General features: G+C 52.6%; 2 protein-coding genes across 3 annotated transcripts; both read left to right on the top strand.

The window, feature by feature from the left end:
* Positions 1 to 34: 34 nt before the first annotated feature.
* CCDC32 (coiled-coil domain containing 32) lies at positions 35 to 8,888 on the top strand. 2 transcript variants are annotated; one of them, XM_080619058.1, is made up of 5 exons: positions 35 to 111; positions 481 to 735; positions 2,152 to 2,308; positions 4,724 to 8,551; positions 8,756 to 8,888. In XM_080619058.1, exons 2-4 carry the CDS (start codon positions 495 to 497, stop codon positions 4,860 to 4,862), a joined length of 537 nt encoding a protein of 178 aa, XP_080475184.1. In that variant the 5' UTR covers positions 35 to 111; positions 481 to 494; the 3' UTR covers positions 4,863 to 8,551; positions 8,756 to 8,888. The 2 variants fall into 2 exon arrangements, with proteins under 2 accessions (XP_080475184.1, XP_080475185.1); XM_080619059.1 differs by having other exon boundaries at positions 68 to 111; positions 486 to 735.
* LOC308221771 (prolactin-releasing peptide receptor-like) lies at positions 8,663 to 12,010 on the top strand. Its single transcript, XM_080619047.1, has 2 exons — positions 8,663 to 8,935; positions 9,076 to 12,010. Exons 1-2 carry the CDS (start codon positions 8,725 to 8,727, stop codon positions 10,200 to 10,202), a joined length of 1,338 nt encoding a protein of 445 aa, XP_080475173.1. The 5' UTR covers positions 8,663 to 8,724; the 3' UTR covers positions 10,203 to 12,010.
* The last annotated feature ends 6,826 nt before the right edge of the window (positions 12,011 to 18,836 follow it).

Raw genomic sequence — 18,836 nt, 5'->3', positions numbered from 1 at the left:
TTGAGGCCGGCGGAGCGCGGCGATTGGCCAGAGCGGGACGCCAATCAACGCTCGGTGCGAAGCCGTTGCCGCCTCTTCTGTTTGCGGTGCGGGCGGGTGATAGCGGCCGAGGTGGGTGCGGGACCGGGGCGATAGCGGGAGCGTCTCCTCCGTGTCCTCTCTGTGTCCCAGCAGGAGAGGCCGGGGAAGCCTCACGGAGCGGTCCGCAGGGAGCAGGGGCCTCCGGGGGAAGCGGCAGCGGGGTGCCGTGGCGGCGAGCAGTGCGGCCTGCGGCGTTCCTCAGGCCCTGGGTGGCTCCCCGGGCTTAAATGCAACACACCGGAGCCTGTCACCGCTGTGTGGAGGGAGGCCCCGCGTCCCCGGTGGCATCGGAGGCCCCCGAGGGGTCTGGTGGCATGATTTGGGCAGTGCGGGTAGATACAGGGAGGCCGGGTTGAAGTGAGGGGCTGCTGCTGGGTGTTCATGATACATTCCCTTCAGCTCAGGCCTTCACGATGAGGATGATCGAGAGTGTTGACTCCGTGGCCGCCAGGTCCGGTGAAGACCTCTGGGCTGAGATCTGCTCATGTCTGCCCCATCCCGAGCAGAAGGATGCCAGCGAGGCTTTCACAGACTCCTTCATGGATTCCTACCCCAATGGAGGCGGCCAAGGCAGCAGATCCAATGGCTCTTCCCAAACGAACCAGAGGCCCTGGGCACCCTTGCATGATTCAGAGGTGTATTTGGCATCCCTAGGTGAGTGTCTTTGGTAAGGCTTTGAATTCTCTGTTTGCTTGGGTGCCCGGTGACAGCTATGGCCTGATTACTTGGCTGAGGTGACAAGTCTCACAGCTGTGAGATGTCTTGCAGCATCTGGGTGGGGAGAAAGGGGGGAAACTGCCTTGCCAAACCATGCCTGCTGGGATCTGTCTGTTAAGATGGCAGATCACACAGATCATCTTTGTGCAATTGCTTCTTGTAATTCCTGCTTATCTATAAAGCCATAGATTGATTGTGAGCAGTGTAACAACTGATAGAAACACTTGATGTGAAGGATGATAGGGTTATAGGTATTCTGAAGCAAACATCCCAACACAGCTGAGTGTTGCAGTGTTTAGCTCTTGTTCCTCTTGGATATTCTGGCTAAGTCAGTACAAATAACCCAGTTCTGTGTTTGTACCTGCCCAGGGTTAGTGGTTGTGAAATGCTGGCTCCTCTACAGCTCTGGCTGGGTGCTTGGGCGGATAATTCACATCTGAACTGCCAGGGCCAGGGGCTTTCAGTGACAGCTCATTTCTGCCCCACCAGACAACTCCAGGGAGCTTCACAGGGAGCCATGGACATGTGAACTAGCCCAATTCAACTAATGATGCTACACTTTTCAGTAAAGAGTGTGATTACAAGTCAATACCTGACCTGATTCTAGGAGAAAACCATTCTAATGAGAATTTGTGACCAGAGGAATTAATGACATTTACTTTCTTGTAGCCTTGTGTATTGTAGTTGGGTTACCCCGTGTCAGGTCAGGAGGCACTTTTCATCATCCTCTGTGGCTGGGAAACTCCCAACACCACATTCTTTTATGAGATACCCACTAATAATACTGCTGCACATGCATTTTTTAACCTTTGTTTGGGCATTATTTGGATTCGCAGTGTAATTAGTGTGATTTCATGCCAATTTGTCTGGAAATTGTGGGACCTTAATGCCTGTGAGATGCCCCATCCCTGCAGTGTTCAAGGCCAGGTTGGAGAGGGCTTGGAGCAAGCTGCTCCAGTGGAAGGCGTCCCTGCCCATGGCAGCGGGTTGGGACTGGATGAGCTTTAAGGTCCCTTCCAACCCAAACGAGGCTGGGATTCTATGATCTGTAGCCCTTGTGTGATTTCATAGAAACTGAGCAATAAGTGGGTAAGTTACTAAAACTCACAAATGGGCAGAACTGATTGTTTGCGTAAAGTTTATTTCCTTTAGAAACATTACCTAAAAACCACCATCCTGTATACATACAAGAAATAGTCACACAGACTTGAAATACAGGAGGGAAAATGACTTTTGAAATAGGACTTGGGCTTGAAAAGTTAGTTTAACTTTTTGATACAGAAGTCCAGATACTTCTTTTCTTCCCTTTCACCAAACCAGGATAACAAAGGCCCCTCCTTTGCCTCCTCACAGAGCGAAGACTGATGAGAATCAAAGGCTTGTCTCAGGAGGTGACCTCTAAGGACATGCTGCGCACTCTCTCCCAGGCTAAGAAGGAATGTTGGGACAGGTTCCTGCAGGAGAAGTTTGAGTCGGAATTCTATGTAGAGGGCCACGACTCTGATGAGAGGTAATGAGCAAGGACATGGGAAGGGATAACCACTCACCGTGTGGGCACCAGATTTGGGTTCTTAAAACCCAATCTAAGGTTTAGTCAGGACTTACGACTAAAGAACATGTCACTGCATGGGCTTTCTGAACCAGTTTGATAGTTGCTGTTTGCATCGTCCTAGGGGGGAACACCCAGAGCATAGAGGGTTGGAACTTCCAGTGCTGCTCACTGGTTTTTGTATCCCTCAGACTGGGGTGATCCAGCATAGAAACAACTGGAACCTACTTGCTAATTCCTCTTGTCACATTTGGGGTAGGGAAGGAGTAGAGGAGGGGATGTCCAATGCGTCTCAGATTGCTTTCTATAAGGCTTCCCTTTAAAAGTAAACCCCAAGCCCTTCCCTTCATCTCTGTAAGGCACAGTGAAGCACTGGTTCAAACACCAATCAGGTGTGAAGTTCATTACATGGTTACTACCAGTCCTGAGATTTCTCCAGCAGCTCTCCTTTCTGTGCCTCTCTTACAGTGCCTCTGCTCTCACCCATTACCCCTTTACAGGTGACATCTGAATTAAGATGAGAGCCCTTTTCTTTCAGCAATCTCACATTCCCAATCACTTCTAACACTCTCAATATTCCTCCTTTCTGAGCTGGCATTTGTCATGATTGCTTCTAGCAGAAAAGAAATTATTTTCCTCTCTTGAAGAAAATCTACTTAAGCTGTTTGGGAGTAAGTAAGTAAGTATGAAAAAGAATTCAAGAGTTTTTAGATTCTTTCTTTGATCAGTTAACTTCAGTGTCATTTGTATTTAAATCCAAGCTTTTGTAGACTTTCTACTATTTTTAAAGGCTCTTTATACTGTTTTTAAAGGCTGGGGATGTTCTCAGTGAAAGGATTTTCTTCCCTAGCATTTGACACTGAAGTTAGAGGTCACTCCCAGTGCCAAAGTGTTTGATTCTCTCCCATTAACATAATTAAACAGACCTTCACTTTTGAACACACAGATAACTTCAAGGACATTACCCAGTGAAATCCTGCTCTTGTGACAGAGCAAGTTCATTTTGCTGTGGCAGCACTGGATGCTGCCATGATCCAAAGACATGGATCACACTTCTAGAAGATGAGGATACACACAAACACATACATTTAAGAATGATAACATTAAACTTTTGGGGTTATACACACATTTAACCAAAGATAGGGTGGATCTGTTCTGGTTGGACCAGTTATTATGTGATGGGCTGTAAGACAGTAAAGATACTGGTATGTATTTATATAAATATATAGTATATATCCTCGGCTGCATCAAGAGGAGCGTGACCAGCAGATCAAAGGAGGTGATCCTGCCCCTCTGCTCTGCTCTCGTGAGACCTCACTTGGAGCATTGTGTGCAGTTCTGGGGTCCTCAACATCAAAAGGACATGGAACTGCTGGAACAAGTCCAGAGGAGGCCACGAGGATGATCAGGGGACTGGAGCACCTCCTGTATGGAGACAGGATGAGAAAGTTGGGGCTGTTCAGCCCGGAGAAGAGAAGGCTGCGTGGAGACCTCAGAGCAGCTTCCAGTGTCTGCAGGGGGCCTACAAGGGTGCTGGGGAGGGACTCTTCATCAGGGACTGTAGTGACAGGACAAGGGGTAACGGGTTCAAACTGAAACAGGAGAAGTTTAGATTGGATCTAAGGAAGAAATTCTTTAGTATGAGGGTGCTGAGGCACTGGAATGGGTTGCCCAGGGAGGCTGTGAATGCTCCATCCTTGGCGGTGTTCAAGTCCAGGTTGGACAGAGCCTTGGGTGGCATGGTGTAGTGTGGGGTGTCCCTGCCCATGGCAGGGGGGTTGGAACTGGGTGATCTTAAGGTCCTTTCCAACCCTAACTATTTTATGATTCTATAATCCATCATTTGGTTACCATTCTACAATGTACACATGCTGCCTCTTTTTTCTCTAATCTTGCAGTGTTATTAATGCTCACACATTTTTATATGTGCTTCCTGCTTTGGTTTTGTTCCCCCCCCCCCCCATTTCCTAATCTTCATCACAAACAGGCAGTTGTGGAGTTTGCTTTAACACTTCCAAATAAAGGTTTTTACTTCCAGGCCAGAAAGCTAGAAATTGAACTCTAGTCTTGCCTACAGACTGATACTTCAGGAATGTAGAGGCTGAGATACCCACTAAGGATTCTTCTAATCAAGAAAAATCAGTCTAAAACTCATCTAACCATAGTTTAAAAAGCCCAACTGCAGCAGATTGTCTTTGTAGGATGAAAGGTTCTGCTTGCTCCTCTGGCACATGGATCAGTGTCACAATAGGCCTTATCCCTGGTGACAGGTATACCTGCAGAGGAAATGCACAGGATGTGTCTGACACCTTGTTGTCCATGCCTGGGGGGTGTTGTTGCTCTCCCATCTCACATTGTGCCTTTGCTTCCCCTCAGCACACTGGAACATCTGAAGCGATGGCTACAGCCCGATAAAGTGGCCATCAACAGGGAGGAGGTGCAGTACCTCATCCCTCCGGAGCCGCAGCCGGAGAAGCAGGAGAGTGAGGAGGACCCTCCAGCTGCAGAGCAGTGAGATACATACCAGCCACACACAGAGCTCCTGCTCTGACCCTGGTGAAGTTGTACCCAGTGATAGTGATAACAGGAGAAGGGGGAAAAGTGCCAATTATCAGTCATTTAAATAACCCCAGCACACAAACCCCAGCTCTGGACCTGCAAAGGTAGTGACCACCCCTTGTTATGGACAGGAGTGGGAGGCCTGTGCCACAGTGTACACAGAACTGAAATCTTTCTTACTCTGATCTTCTCCCAGCCTACAGCAATCTAATCATTCCAGTCTGAATTGTTTGTGATTCACCGAGAGACATATTAAACAAAAGCAAAGCAGTTGTTCGAAAGCATCAGAAAACATAATGGTCCAGAATAGAACAGCTCAAACCACTGAACTGTTTTGTCTTGTACCTTTTAAATTACTCAGTTGGGCATTATGTTTCCTTTCCTGCAAGTCCATTGTGGTGTTTCCCATAGATCTTCACTCTTTAAGCCTCAGTTGGCCTGGAGCTGTGCCTGGAGGAAGACAGATACTTTTCACCTACACGAATTTGGAACCCTAGAGGAAGCTATTGTTGCATTGAAAGTGTCATCGACAATTGTGCCTGTTGAACATTCCTCTCTATGTAAGCCCCCACCTACCACATCCCCTTTAACCAGCCAAGCTCTGTATTGCAGAACAGATTGGAAGGGGTGTGGTTTTTTTCTCTTGTTGATTGTTTGTACCTGTTCTTTACCTCCTTGAGTCTCTCCAAAAGAGGGTCAGGTGAGATTCAGTATTAAGAAACCACAAGTGATAACCAGGGAAGCTGCCAATACCTTGTTTGCATCACAGACTTGTGCAGAATTACCTGTCTTTAAATATATTCTTGTATTTCAGTGGCTTTCATCCTGTTGAACCCCGCAGGGTATTACTGCCTGCTGCTAATCAAAGACTCTGTAATCACGTACTTGTGTGAGACCGGTTCCTCCCTAACCCTCGCTTTCTGCCCCGCACTAACACCAAGGGTCGGTAGAGGGAAGCAGCACACACCTTCTGCAGCTGGAGGTCCTACCGCGGCGGTTGGAGGGGCAGTTCTGGTATCCCACACGTTGGATTTGCAGCATGTTCCTGCCGTTTCTTTGTGAAAATACATGTTTAAGAGTAGCTTCCTGGCAGCCCTGCCTCGTCTCCTGCCTCCATCCAACGTTCCCTCGCTCACTGGCAGCTGCTACACTGCTGGTTCTCCTCCTTCAGCACCGCGACTGCTGCGCAGGAGTCGTGCTCATCATCCTCTGTCAGAACAAACACTTGGGTTTAACACATGAGAAACAGTGACTCACCCAAACATCAGGGACACAAGACTTGCAAGTCTCATGTTGTGTTAGAGCCTGGCTTTTGTCATCTTTTAATTCAGCTCTAAAACTAAGGCAGCCTTCCTGTACAGATACAGTGCTGCGAGCACCTCTCCCCTCTGAAGTCAGGCTGGAACAAAGATGCCTTGAAGCATCCACCAGCAGTGGCTGGTACAAGGAGGGGAAGGTGCAGCCTCTCTGTCTGCACCTAGGCTGTTCCTTAGTCAGTTCTTGTCATCAGCAGTGACTGTGAAGATGCTTTGTATTATTTTGCCTATTCCCATTAAAGTGAGATGACAAAGAAATGTATTCAAACCACCTGTACTGAAACACAGTTCCTGGTCCTATAGCCCAACATTTCCTCTAGAGAAGGGACCTCAGAGAGTAGCTCTCACTATTTCCCCTTTAGAAATAGCTCAGAAGTACCAGGAAAAGGTCTGGGAAAGAATTATGATGATACAGAAAGAGCTGAGGGCTTTGAACTTGCAGTGATAGACACATGCAGGGCCTTTGCTGCTGGTTACACCTATCTGAGTGTGCAAGGGACAGGAGAGGGAAGCTCATCTGCCCCATCTACCTCGATTTGTCCCACATACCTGCTACTCTGAGCAGGAGGATCCATACAAGCACAGCAGAGACACCAGCTCTTCCCTCTGTGTGGCAGGGAGCCAGTCCTGTCACTGCACAGGGACAACAGGCACTGGCTGTTCCACCGATCCAGGGACTTCCAGTAAAATCCCAATCACCAGCTCACAGACCAGGTGGGTCACAGCTTTCAAACCCAGAAACAGAACCCCCTTGTGTGGGGCAAGATGAGCTTTGGGTAACAGTTACTTACCCACAGAGTCTGGAAGCAGCAAAGATCAGGTCAGAAAAGACTTTTGCAGGATAACACGTGCAGAGGGAGATACTCCCAGTGCTGCTGTCAGGTTGTCCTGGCCATGGTGCAGCTGGATGTGGGGTGGACATGCCCTGTGCTAGCAACTCATTACTCTGATGTCATGTTACGATCTATCTCTCATCTCAAATGGTCTTTTAAGAGCCTTCTGCTTCCCTTGTCTGGTTGTTCTCCTGTTTAAAACCCAGAGCACCTCTTGGCCAGGGTGTGAGATGGAGACAAAGATGATTTTCTTCCTGCTGATGCTTTGGCAGGGATGAGCACTTGCCCCTGCAGTCAGCTCTCAGCCAGCTTCAATAACCCCAACCAGCTTCACTACCCCCAACCCACATCCACCAGGATGAGACAAATGAGCAGCCTTTGCTCACCAAAAGTTGTAACTTTGCAGAACTTCTAGGGCTGACCTGACAATTTCCATTGCCCTCACTCCCAAAGTGCCTATTGATGGTGAGTTTTGATTTCCTCTTATTTAAGTGAGCTGGCAATGAAAAGATGAAAAGATCTTGCACGTGGAATCACTCTTCTGATTCACATTCAGTAACCTGCAGCCCCTTTGCTGTTTCCTCCCGTTGATGTTCGGGGCCATTCTGCTCAGTTCCCTGGTGTGGCAAGCAGGGCTGGGATCCCAGCCTGGGCAGGGGTATAGCTTTTCATGCAAAATGATGCTTTTATCCCACCTCCCCATGGCGATGGGTCCCCCACTGCCAGCCCCTTGGCTGAAGCCGTTTGGCTTTGGGGACAGGCTGTACCCCACACCACGGGCCCCCGAGGGCTGGCACTCACCCCGTGGCTGGGTGTCCATTAAAACCCAGGGCTGGGCCACCCCACAGCTGCCTGCACCCCACGGGTGGGCTGCCCTCACCCAATGGCTGCCTTCGTCCCTTCCCTGCTGGGACCCCCGACGGGGCGGCCGCTGCCGGTGCCCGGTAGCTCCGCGCGGTCCCTGCGCCCCCCCCTTCTCTCCGAGCTGCGGTCCCCACCTCCGCCGCCGCCCCCGGGGCTCCCCGCTGGGCTGGGGGGGACGCGGCTCCCCCCGCGCCCCATCGGGCTGGGCTGTACCTGCAATACCGAGCGCTGCGTGGGGAACGTCCTGGGCCCGCACGGGGAAAGCTCAGCGCCAGGAACGGGGGGAACAAAGAACCTTCAAAACCCGGCGGCAGCGGCTGCGGCTCCCGGTGACAGCCCCGGTTCTCGGAGGCACCGAGCCCGGCCGGGCGGGTGAGCGGCACAACCCTCCTGTATAACCCCTCCGCGCTAATTACAGGGAGTAATTAATTAGTGCTGCTTTGACTCGCCGCAGGGGGATGGGTCAGGTGCTGCTGGGGGAGTCCTGGTGGGTCTGAGGGTGAGTCTTCACCTCCGTGCACTTGCTGCTGCAACACGCTCAGCATCAGCCAGCTGCGCTGCCGGGAGTGGGTCTGGGCTGCGGGGAGCCCAGCGGGGGACCCCGAAACCAGCCAGGGAACAGCAACTGTCAGGTACAGCACCGGTGGGACGGGATGAATCGGGGGGAACGGGGATGGTGGGAGGGGGTGGATGAACTGGGGGGGACAGGGATGGAGAGCATCCTTCTGCTGGCAGGTCGGGGTGGAGGAGGTGAGGGGGGAGATGGCAAGACAAGGGTTTTCTCCGAGTCAACGGAAAGCAAAAGATGCTGCAGGAGTCATTTTGTTCTGCTTCAGGCCAGCACAGCTCCAGGGGTTCTTCCCGGAGGCATCCCGACCTGATCCAAGCATCCCCATCCAGCTGCTCCAAGCCGGCAGCTCCGTGCCCTGCTGTTAACCACTTCATTCCTGACATCCATACGGAAGCTCCGCTGAGTCTGCTGCGGGCACCTTTGCTCTTAAAAGGTCCCACATCTTGTAAGTCAGCTGGCGCATCGGTACAGGGCTTGGGCGGAAGGACCTGGATGGACCCTGGGGACAGGTTCTTCTGCCCAGAAGCACAACCAGAGCAGGCTCCTTCCCTGGTCAGGGCTGACGCTCCCATCCCTGGTTTCTAGGTGTGGAGGAGCAGTGTTGGCACCAGGAGATCCCCATGGCTCACAGCCGCCTGCCCAACGACTCCTGGCAGAACGGCTCAGCCCCTCTCTTCACCGGCCTGGACCTCCTCCTGGAGCTGAAGCCGCTCTTCATCCCGCTCTACGCCGTGCTGGTGGCAGTGGCGTGCACGGGGAACCTCTTCCTCATCTTCCTCATCGCCCTCACCAAGAAGCTGCACTGCACCACCAATTTCCTCATCGGGAACCTGGCAGTGGCCGACTTCATCATGTGCCTGGCCTGTGTCCCCCTCACCGTCTCCTATGCCTTCGAGGCAAGGGGATGGCTCTTTGGGATGTTCATGTGCTACTTCGTCACTCTGATGCAGGCTGCCACTGTCTTTGTGTCCGTGCTGTCCCTCACGGCCATTGCCATTGACCGGTACGTGGTCGTGGCGTACCCCATCCGCAGGAGAATCAGCCACAGGTCCTGCGTCTGCCTTGTGGCCTGCATTTGGTTGCTTTCCATCGTGGCCTCCATTCCCACCTCGCTGCACACACACTACTTGGATCTCAACACCATCGGCCACGACATGATCATCTGTGAGGAGTTCTGGAAGCACGAAGAGAGAGCGCGGCTGCTGTACTCATGTCTGATGCTCCTCCTGTCCTACGTGCTCCCACTGCTGGCAGTGTCGGTCTCCTTCTGCGCTATTACCTACCACCTGCGTAGGAGGAAGGTCCCGGGCGCTGCCTACCCCTGCCAAGATAAATGGACCAGAACGAAGCAGAAGACCTTTCGGGTGCTCACTGTCTCCGTGGTGTGCTTTGCTCTCTGCTGGCTGCCCCTCCAGGTGGTGAACTTCATCAGAGACATCGACGAGGAGTTCACCATCCTGGACAAGAGGTACGTCAACGTCATCCAGGTCTCCTGCCACCTGATTGCCATGAGCTCTGCCTGCTACAACCCTTTCATCTACGCCTCCCTTCACGACAAGTTCTGGTTCCACCTCAGCAGCTGCTTCTACCGCAAGAAGAAGAGCTCCAGCATGACGTCCTGCAGGGCTTCTCGGTTCAATACCTGCTCCACACTGGCAGATGCTCCTACTGGGGTCTCGGATAAGATCGCTTTGCAAACCAGATTGTCTTAACTGAAGGTCCTCGAGAGATCAGTTTTGCTTTTGGACCTGTGTGCGCTGTGCTTTAGACTGGAGCAGGTTGCTGGTTGTGGTGGCATGTTGCTGCTCCCAGGTCTCTTGTGCCTGCCACAAGGCAAGGAACTGATGGGCTTTGTGATGGAGCTGCAATTAGGAGCAGCTCAAGGATGTTTTATTCTTTGGGAACACAAACCAGTGCAGCAACAAACACCCCAACCAGGCAAAGGCAGCGTAATTCCAGAGTAATTCGGAGCAGGAAGTACCTGCCAGCCCATGTAGGCATGCTGGGGCAGGAGGAGGTGTTTTCACCTGACCCAGACAGCAGGAAAGACCCGAGTGTCAGTGAAACAACAGTTGCTTGGTTCATTGCAGCAGAACAATGGGATGAGCAAGTTTCCTATGTGGCTTTTACAGCCCTTTTCCCATCTCTTGGCTTGGGATAGGACACACACTTGGGATCTCACCCCTGGCTGGGATGGGGCACAAACCCCGCATCCCAGCTCCTGGCTGGGATGGGGCACTCACCCTGGATCCCATGTCCTGGCTGGGTACTCCATGCAGCCAGTGCTGTACCTGCAGCACAGAGACTTTCCCTGTGGTTTATCTGGAGGTGGGTCAGGTCTGAGCAAGACAAACACACATGGGGTGCATTTAAGCACACTTTGGAGCGCATCCGTCTTCATTCTGTGGGGTAAAGGTTGTTCCTAAGCAACGGGCAGCACTTTCTGCCTCTGGAAGAGCACCGGCTCTCCTGGTAGCCATTAAATTGCTGCATTTCTCCTTTGAAATTGCAGCCTGTGGTGCAGGGACAATGGACACTCAGAAACATGTTCTCCATCCGGAGCCACTTGGGAGCATGGGGACAGCTTTCATAACATGCTTGACCTCTTGAAGGGATCTCTGTGATCAGGTCCCAGCTCCTCCAAAGTGCAATTGTTCCTGCTCCTCACAGCCGAGTGGGACTCAAAGGGATGGGGCACTGGAAAGTGATGGGGTTGCTGGGGAAGATGCCTCAATCTCTGCTCTCTGGGTAGTTTAAGGATGTCCATGCTTGAGCTCCCTGGATGCAGGTGGGGATGCTGGAGAGGGGCTGCTCTAGCCCAGAGCTACCCATAAGGGTGGGTTTGCTTGCTGGATGCTGGTTGGTTTCTCCAGGTACCTGGTGCATCTGTGGCCCATCAGCCGGCTCTGTGCAAGCGGAACTCTGAGAAGGCAGCGTCTCCATGCACCCAGATGCCCAGCTCCGTGTTAACATCTTGATTTCCCAGGAGGAAGCCTTTGGGGACAGCCCACAGGCACCAGCACCACCATAAGCACCAAGTCGCAGGGTCACAACAGCTTCTGGCCACCCTTTGCTTCACCCTCTGCTGCTGTGCTCCATGGGGATGAGCCATGTCTCTCCCACTGCTCCTCCTGTCTGGGGACAGGACTTTAAAGCCCCAAAGCAGCTTGTCCTCAGTGCTGCATGAACACTGTCCATGGCATTGGCCATCCCTTGTGCTTTCAGGGATCAGCTCGGCATCTTCCAGTGCTGGACCCTAACAGGATCCCTAATCCATTCTCATTATGCCCAGGCAGGAGCTGCTGCCCAATTGCCTTCCTGCTGAGACCCTTACCATGGTCCTGGAAGGGCTGTATCATCCTCTGTGGTGCAACCAGCAGAGAGGGAGACCCCTTGAATACAAAGTGACCGGATGCTTGTGTCCTTGGAGGTACCTGTGGAGCAGGGAACTGCTTCTTGCAGCTCTCTGGTGGCTGCTCAGGGTTGTGCTCGGGGTGAAGGCTGCGTTGCTTGACCTGGAGAGGTAACACCGGAGGTTCAGTGCTTGTCCTTCCTTCTAATAAAGGCTTAAAAAGCTCCGGCTGTGTCTGTATTGATTCAAATCCACAAACATGAACTACCCTGGGGCGATGCTTACTCACGCCCCGGGAGGACACCAGCTTGGATGTGTTCCACTGTCACTGCTGGAGGCAGATCCTCGGGGTCAGGGCTGCAGAAATGAGGCTTTGGCAGCTCTGGCTGCAGAGAAAAGGCTGGACACGAATTGTGGAATGAGGGAATGATCAGACCTGCTCCAGTGCACTCGGCCTTCTCGCCATAAATATGCTGTAGGTGTTCATCTGCCTGCGCGATGCTGCTCGCTGCCTGCACACTGCCCGCACCCTGCTGCTCCCTGCTGCTTGCTGCCTGCTGCTTGCTCACTGCTGCTCACTGCTGCTCACTGCCTGCACCCTGCTTCTTGCTGCCTGCTCGCTGCCTGCACACTGCTGCTTGCTGCCTGCACACTGCCTGCTCATTGCCGCTCACTGCCTGCACACTGCCTGCTCACTGCTGCTTGCTGCCTGCACACTGCCTGCTCACTGCTACTTGCTGCCTGCACCCTGCTTCTCACTGCCTGCACACTGCTCACTGCCTGCTCATTCTTGATATTGTACTTTCCACCTTTAGTTAGCTTGGAAAGAGGACAGGCAAAAGTGATTTAGTTGCTCAGTCTGTTTTAATCAAGCAGGGCTCAGAGAACCCAAGAACCAACCAGGCTGGGAAAGAGCTTCAAGCTCATCCAGTCCAACCCTTACCCCAGCCCTGCCAAGGCCACCCCTAACCCATGGCACTGAGGCCTCGTCTCCACGGGTTGTGAGCACTTGCAGGGCCGGTGCCTGCAGCCCTGCCCTGGGCAGCCTGTTCCAATGCCTGAGCACCCTCTGGGGCAGGAATTGTTCCTCAGCTCCATCTAAACCTGCCCTGGTGCAGCTTGAGGCCGGTTCCTCTTGTCCTGTGTTCCCAACCCAGCTGCAGTTGTGCTGTTGAAGCCCCTCGTGAGGGTGAATTGGGCAGGAATCAGCAAGGCGCTGTTTAAGATCAGTGTGTTCCAAACCGAACAGGATTCTCCTCTTTTGGAGCCACGTGTCCCAGGCAAAGCCACCGCTTGCCTCCAGCTCCGGTTTCAGACCTGGGGGCAGCATTTCCTCGGGGAAGCCGGCCCAGAGCCGGGATGGATGCATGGATCAGCTGCCAGGCCTGCGCTCCCCAGGCTCTGCAGTGCCAAGCTGTCAGGGAGGTGCCACCGCAGCTCCTCTGCCTGTGAGTCCATAGCAAGAATAAAGCTCAATCAGGTTTCCTACATTCAGGTGCATTCCATAGCCTGCAAGCAGCACAAACAGGAACCCACCTGTGCCTCTTCACTTGGTGTTTTCCAGCTCCTGTTTAAACAGAGACGTGGAGCTCCTGTGCCTGTGTTCCTCCACTGAGTGGTTTATTGTGGTTTGCCAAAGGGCTTGAAAGCCTCCTCCTGCAGGAGGGAAAATCAGGCTCAAACTCACGCAAATCCTGCAAAACGTGGGGAAGGAAATGACTGTGAATGACCCAGAGACATCGCTGCTGCAGCACGGGCTAAAGAGGCTGGGGCGCATCGATCCCACCTTGTTGTATCCCTCCCAGTGTGCTGGGTGCTTACATGGGGCTCGAACTGCCCGAGTGGTTCCATACTGAGGTGCTGTGGGGCACTGGTGGGTGGTCAGGGGGCTTGGGTGCCCTGGGATGTCCCCTTGCATAGGGGACCAGGGTGGTTTCCCTTCCTCTTCTCCAGTTCAGCTTTTCCTGCCTCTTTGCTTCCCAACAGCAGGGTTGGAGGAGCCCTAGGATGGAGCACTCTGGACCTCCTCTATGTTACCTATGGATATCAGGGACCTCTGCTCCCACCTAAACAAGCGCATCCTCACCTTAACCTGCTCCAAAGGGAACTCAAAGCACCCTCGCCTCACACACACATCCCCAGGAGGTTTCCTTCAGCTGAGGTTCAGCTCAAACAATGGAGAAGAGACTTGGCCTCAGTAGGAACAGTTTTCCATGGCAGGGAATGTGCCCAGGGTGGCACAGGGCTCACCTTTCCCCACCAAACCCCACTGCACTGGGCTGAGCTGCTCTGGGCAGCTGGGAGGAGGCTTCCCTCAAGCTGAAATCCCTTTTCCACCTCATTCAGTGCCATGGGAATGCTGGGGGAAGATCTTCTCCCCTGTGCCCAGCCTGGCCTTGCAGCAAACTCTGCCTGCTGCCCCCTTCTCCCAATGCCAAGCTCTTGCGTAGAGCCCAATCGTGCCCATGGAGCGGGGAGTTCTGTTTCCCTGCTTTCCAGATGAGCAAATGAAGAAGCTGGGAACAAGTTTTGGGCCGTGCAGGGGCTGTGGGACCTGCACCCCAAAGCCATAACAGATCCTCCAAGTCAAACTCACCCTGGCACGAAGGAGGCTCCAGCACCAGGCGGACGTTTCCCTGCTCCTGCTGCTGTTCTGAGGCTGGAGGAAGCTTTTCCAGACTTTGTACGGATCGTTTCCCCCCATGGGATGAAGCGGTCTGGAGAACATCCCCGCTGCACAGCACTTAGTGCTGCACTGGGCTTTGTGAGCCAGGCTCTCCTCCAGCTGAGCCCCGCAGCAAACAGGAGCCAAAACAAAACCTTCCTGACCTTTGGCTAAAGACACAGAGAAAACAAACGGCAGAAGTGTGTTTGCAATGTAAAAGCTCAGACCCGGAATCCCCTCCAGCCTCAGCCCATGTTTACCTATTGCTCTTGTTATCCCGCTGGAAGGAAACAGGGACGCAGCTGGGACGGGACGGGGCTGCCGCAGGCCCCAGCACTGCCAATTGTATTGTCCTTGAACACAAACCAAAAGAAAGAGCAGAAGGGACAAGAGCAGCAGCAACAGATGGGGCACGGGCTGGATGTGGTGGGAAGAGTCCTGCAAAACCCTGCGAGGAAGCGGGATTTCCTATGGAGTGAGGGAGCAAGTCCAGAGGGTAATGGAGGTCAACTCCTATCATAGACTCCCAGCCTGGTTTGGGTTGAAGGGGCCTCAAAGCTCATCCAGGTCCAACACAAGCCCCTGTGTCCAACCTGGCCTTGAGCACTGCCAGGGATGGGGCAGCCACAGCTTCTCTGGGCACCCTGGGCCAGCGCCTCAGCACCCTCACAGGGAAGAGCTTCTGCCTAAGAGCTCATCTCAGTCTCCCCTCGGGCAGGTTAAAGCCATTCCCCTTGGCCTGTTCCTACAGGCCCTTGTCCCAAGCCCCTCTCCAGGTTTCCTGGAGCGCCGTTAGGCACTGGAAGATCAAACACAATGGAAAGAAGAGGCCCCTCTGGGTGGGTTCCTTTCCTTTTCTTCTTGACTTCCCCAACACACAAAAATCCCTCGAGTTTCAAAGTCAACGAAGCCTCTGCTCAAGTCAAGGCTGTGTGAGAGACATTCACTGAACGGGCAGGGTTCCCAGGTTTGTAACAATTGTGTTTCTATGAGCTATGAGCAGACAGCAGATGGGGTTTGCATCTCTGAGCCTAGAGAATGGAAGGAATAGGGGCAGGATCCAGCCCTTCCCTCGCAGGAAACATCATTTTCTCCCACTTAGTGTTAATGGAGCTAAGAGGACCCATTTTCACTACTTGCCTTGGGCTATTAGTCCTCCTTCAACCGCTGGCACTGGAGGAAATCACGGCTCTCCTCTGTCGATTCTCCCTTCATTTCCTCCCGTCACAAGCTCTATTACTTCACTCTTAATTAAAACCCTTTCAATTGCCCTAAATAGCACTTCTTGGCCTTTCCGCCCCTGCTTCTGGCTCAGAGGCACTAACGCAATGAGGCGGGTGGCTTTGAAACACAGCTCCCGCCACCTACTCCATCCCATCCTCTGCACCAACGCACATGCCTGCGGGCCCATTGAAACAACACAGGCCCGGAGAGCTGAGCTACAGAGGTGAGGAGGTTTCCCCTCCCGTGCACGCAGCCTGGACTGGGGTCTGTGGTTACTGAGCTCCAGGAGGACAAATCCCCCCGCAGAGCCCTGCTGAGATGTTTTGCTCCTCTCCCCAGCTGACGTGCAGGAGATGGGGAAACACGGGTTAGTGCTGGGAGCTGGAGCTGAGCATCTTCTGAGAACCAACTCAGAACCGCTCCACAGCCCCCGCAGGCACAGCCTCCGATTCAAAGAAACTGGGTCCAGAGAGAACAACATCATTTATCTCCTTAATGGAAGTAAATTGGATAAATGAGTGAGGAAAACAGGTTTGACGGCTGCTGCTGCAGAGCTTCCCTCAAGAAGCTGCTGTGAGCTTCTGCTACCAGGAACAGGGGGTAGAAAAGGGATCATTTTGTTGAACCATCCTTTGGTACAAAGCCTTGTGCTGGATATTGTGCCTAAGCTCATTCCTTCCTTGCAGACTCTTCTCAGTTGAGCACAGTTGATAACCCCCGGCTCTTGCCAGCCTGGTGCTGCTCTGGCTCCCAGCAACAAACCTGCAAAGAGCCTGTTGCCAGGAGCTAAAGAGGGACTAAATTAGGCAAAACTGAGGCAGCTGAAGGTGTTTGTTTGATTACCATGAGCTTTGTGGGCAGCTCTCTGCGGTGCACATCCTGCTTCAGCAATTCATCGCTTCACTTGGTACAACTGATGGAGACCTCCTTGGTTGGGGTCTTTGCACATTGCCAATGCCCAATCAATTCTGAGTTGCAGGTGTCTCAGCTACAGCTGATTTCTGTTACAGCTGGGTATTTAAAGGCCTCATGATCCTCTTCTCTAATGAGATTTGGTGCCCTGTAGCCCCTACGTGTGCCAGAACATGGCCTAAGAGCCTTCAAAATCACCTGCGTTGAGCTGTCACTGACTTGGAGACTGGTAACACTGCTTTTAGGTGGATTGCCTTCTTGTTGCTCACATGATCCTCCTTAAATTGATTAGAATTAGTGATTTTCAATAGTTCAGGTACGTGATTGAGCTTGCCTGTTTCAAGCCAGTCTGGTTTTGACCTCCGTGCCCACCCTGCTGATTTGATGGCTTCTTCCTCACCCTCAGGTGCCCAGGATGCTGCTGCTCCCCAGACCGAGCTGCTTGAGGGCATCTCCATGGACCAACCTCCCAAACCTCAACCTTTCCTTCTAGCGTAGCCCCCAGCATCAGCTTGGGCAGGGATGTGTTAGTGTCCGGCATGGCAGAGCAGCCACGTGCCCTGCACAGCCTCCCAGACGCCTTCCCCATCCTTCTCTGCCTTGGGCTGTTAGAGTTGGAGACCTCCCTGATGCAGAAGGATTCTTCCAATGGGATTCTTCTGACCAGAGATCTCCAAAGGGACAATATCAGAGGCAAAGCCACAGAGGGCTCTAACAAGAGGCAGAGCCCAGGCTGTCAACCTCGGCCTGTTTGGATGTCTCCAAAAGCCCTAAGAGGAAGACAATGTTATTTAATACAGTGCTTTAGAAAGATCATCATTTGAAAGAGCTCCCATCCATGCGAGGTTTTATTACCATCATTTGAGTCCCGTTTCTCCCACCGCTGCAGACGATGAAATCCTTTGTCCAGAATAAACAGAGGTTATTCCGTTAGCTCTAAATGTACCTGAAGGATCGCTGGGGTTTCTCCTGTTTGTCCTCCCATCAGGAGCAGGAAACTGAATTAACCTGGTCATTTTTCACTCCTTTCAGCTCCTCTCCTTGTGCTGTTCGCTCTGGCTCAATGGCACTGGTGACAGATGTGATGGCAGTTGCCAAACCACCACCAAGAGATCCTTCTCTGCTCAATGGGAACCATGCAATGGGTTTGTTCCTGGCTGGAAAACACTTGGGAAGTGTTATTTCATTGCTGTTCCTTCATTTATTAAGAATATCATGACCCATGCAGCCCTTTCTGAGTTCCTTGCAAACCAGCTTTCTCTTTCCTCTATCAGCAGTTACATAGATGGAGCATACAGACTGTGCCCATCTCAGCTCTTGATTCAAGCCAAAGAGGTTTGCAACGTGCCCAGGAGGAAACCAGCCTTATTTTCACTTCTTTTGGCTAAAACCACAGCTCCTACAGCCCAGGCCTCCAGTAACAACGCCTTTTCCTGGCAGAAAGGCAGCTCTTCTCCCCGGTCACCTTGGCCAGGGGTCTCCAGTCACAAACTGAACTACTTGGAAAGAAGAGCCAAGAACAACGCTGTTCTTCTACACAGAAGAGTGAAAAAGAGCAGCAGCAGAAGGGAAATACAGACAATGGCTCCACAGAGGGCTCCTGGCCACAGCCAGAGATAATAAATAACATGGGGCTTAAGAATCATGGGAGCAGAGGAAGGAGCTGGGTGCTATTCACACATTCACCCCCCCTCTCCTTCCCAAGAAGTCTGGTTCCAAGCCAGTGTTTGGCCAAGCAATGGATGCCCATTACAGCAGTGGATCAGAGACACAGAGCGGGGCGGTGATGCTCCCCTGGGTGAAGGAAAAGCAAAGCGCGGGGTCAGCTGAAGCAGGGGGCACACGCTGCTGAGTGATGGAGTTGTCCTAACAGGGTCCCTTGGGGCTGGTGCTGGTGAGGAGCCACTCATGTGCAAAACCAATTCCCCTGCTCCCCCATTGCTTCAGCTTGGGCTGCAGCTCAAAGCCCCAGCCAAGCCCTGAAGGTGCGTTAAAGTACCTTCAGCAGAAGCCCATGGAGAATTTCAATGGTCATAAAGCTATAAACCCTTGGAGACAAGGTTCAGCTTGAAAGAGAAGCAGTCAGAAAGAGGGCAGAGACAGGAGGGGTGCGGAGGGACCCAACCACTTCTGCTTCCATTGCACTGATTGCAGGGAAATGAAAATAAACCCATCCCAGCTCCATTAAGTTAT

This window comes from Psittacula echo (genome assembly GCF_963264785.1).
Source record: "Psittacula echo genome assembly, chromosome: 5".
Taxonomy (NCBI): Eukaryota; Metazoa; Chordata; class Aves; order Psittaciformes; family Psittacidae; genus Psittacula; species Psittacula echo.
Note: the sequence above shows the minus strand (reverse complement) of the source record. Positions and strands in the feature narration are given on the sequence as shown.

Coding starts and splice junctions, on each gene's coding strand:
- CCDC32 (XM_080619058.1), top strand. CDS start 495: ATGAGGATGATCGAGAGTGTTGACTCCGTGGCCGCCAGGTCCGGTGAA. Junction 736..2,151: donor GGTGTATTTGGCATCCCTAG/GTGAGTGTCTTT, acceptor GCCTCCTCACAG/AGCGAAGACTGATGAGAATC. Junction 2,309..4,723: donor GGCCACGACTCTGATGAGAG/GTAATGAGCAAG, acceptor GCTTCCCCTCAG/CACACTGGAACATCTGAAGC.
- LOC308221771 (XM_080619047.1), top strand. CDS start 8,725: ATGCTGCAGGAGTCATTTTGTTCTGCTTCAGGCCAGCACAGCTCCAGG. Junction 8,936..9,075: donor CTTAAAAGGTCCCACATCTT/GTAAGTCAGCTG, acceptor CCTGGTTTCTAG/GTGTGGAGGAGCAGTGTTGG.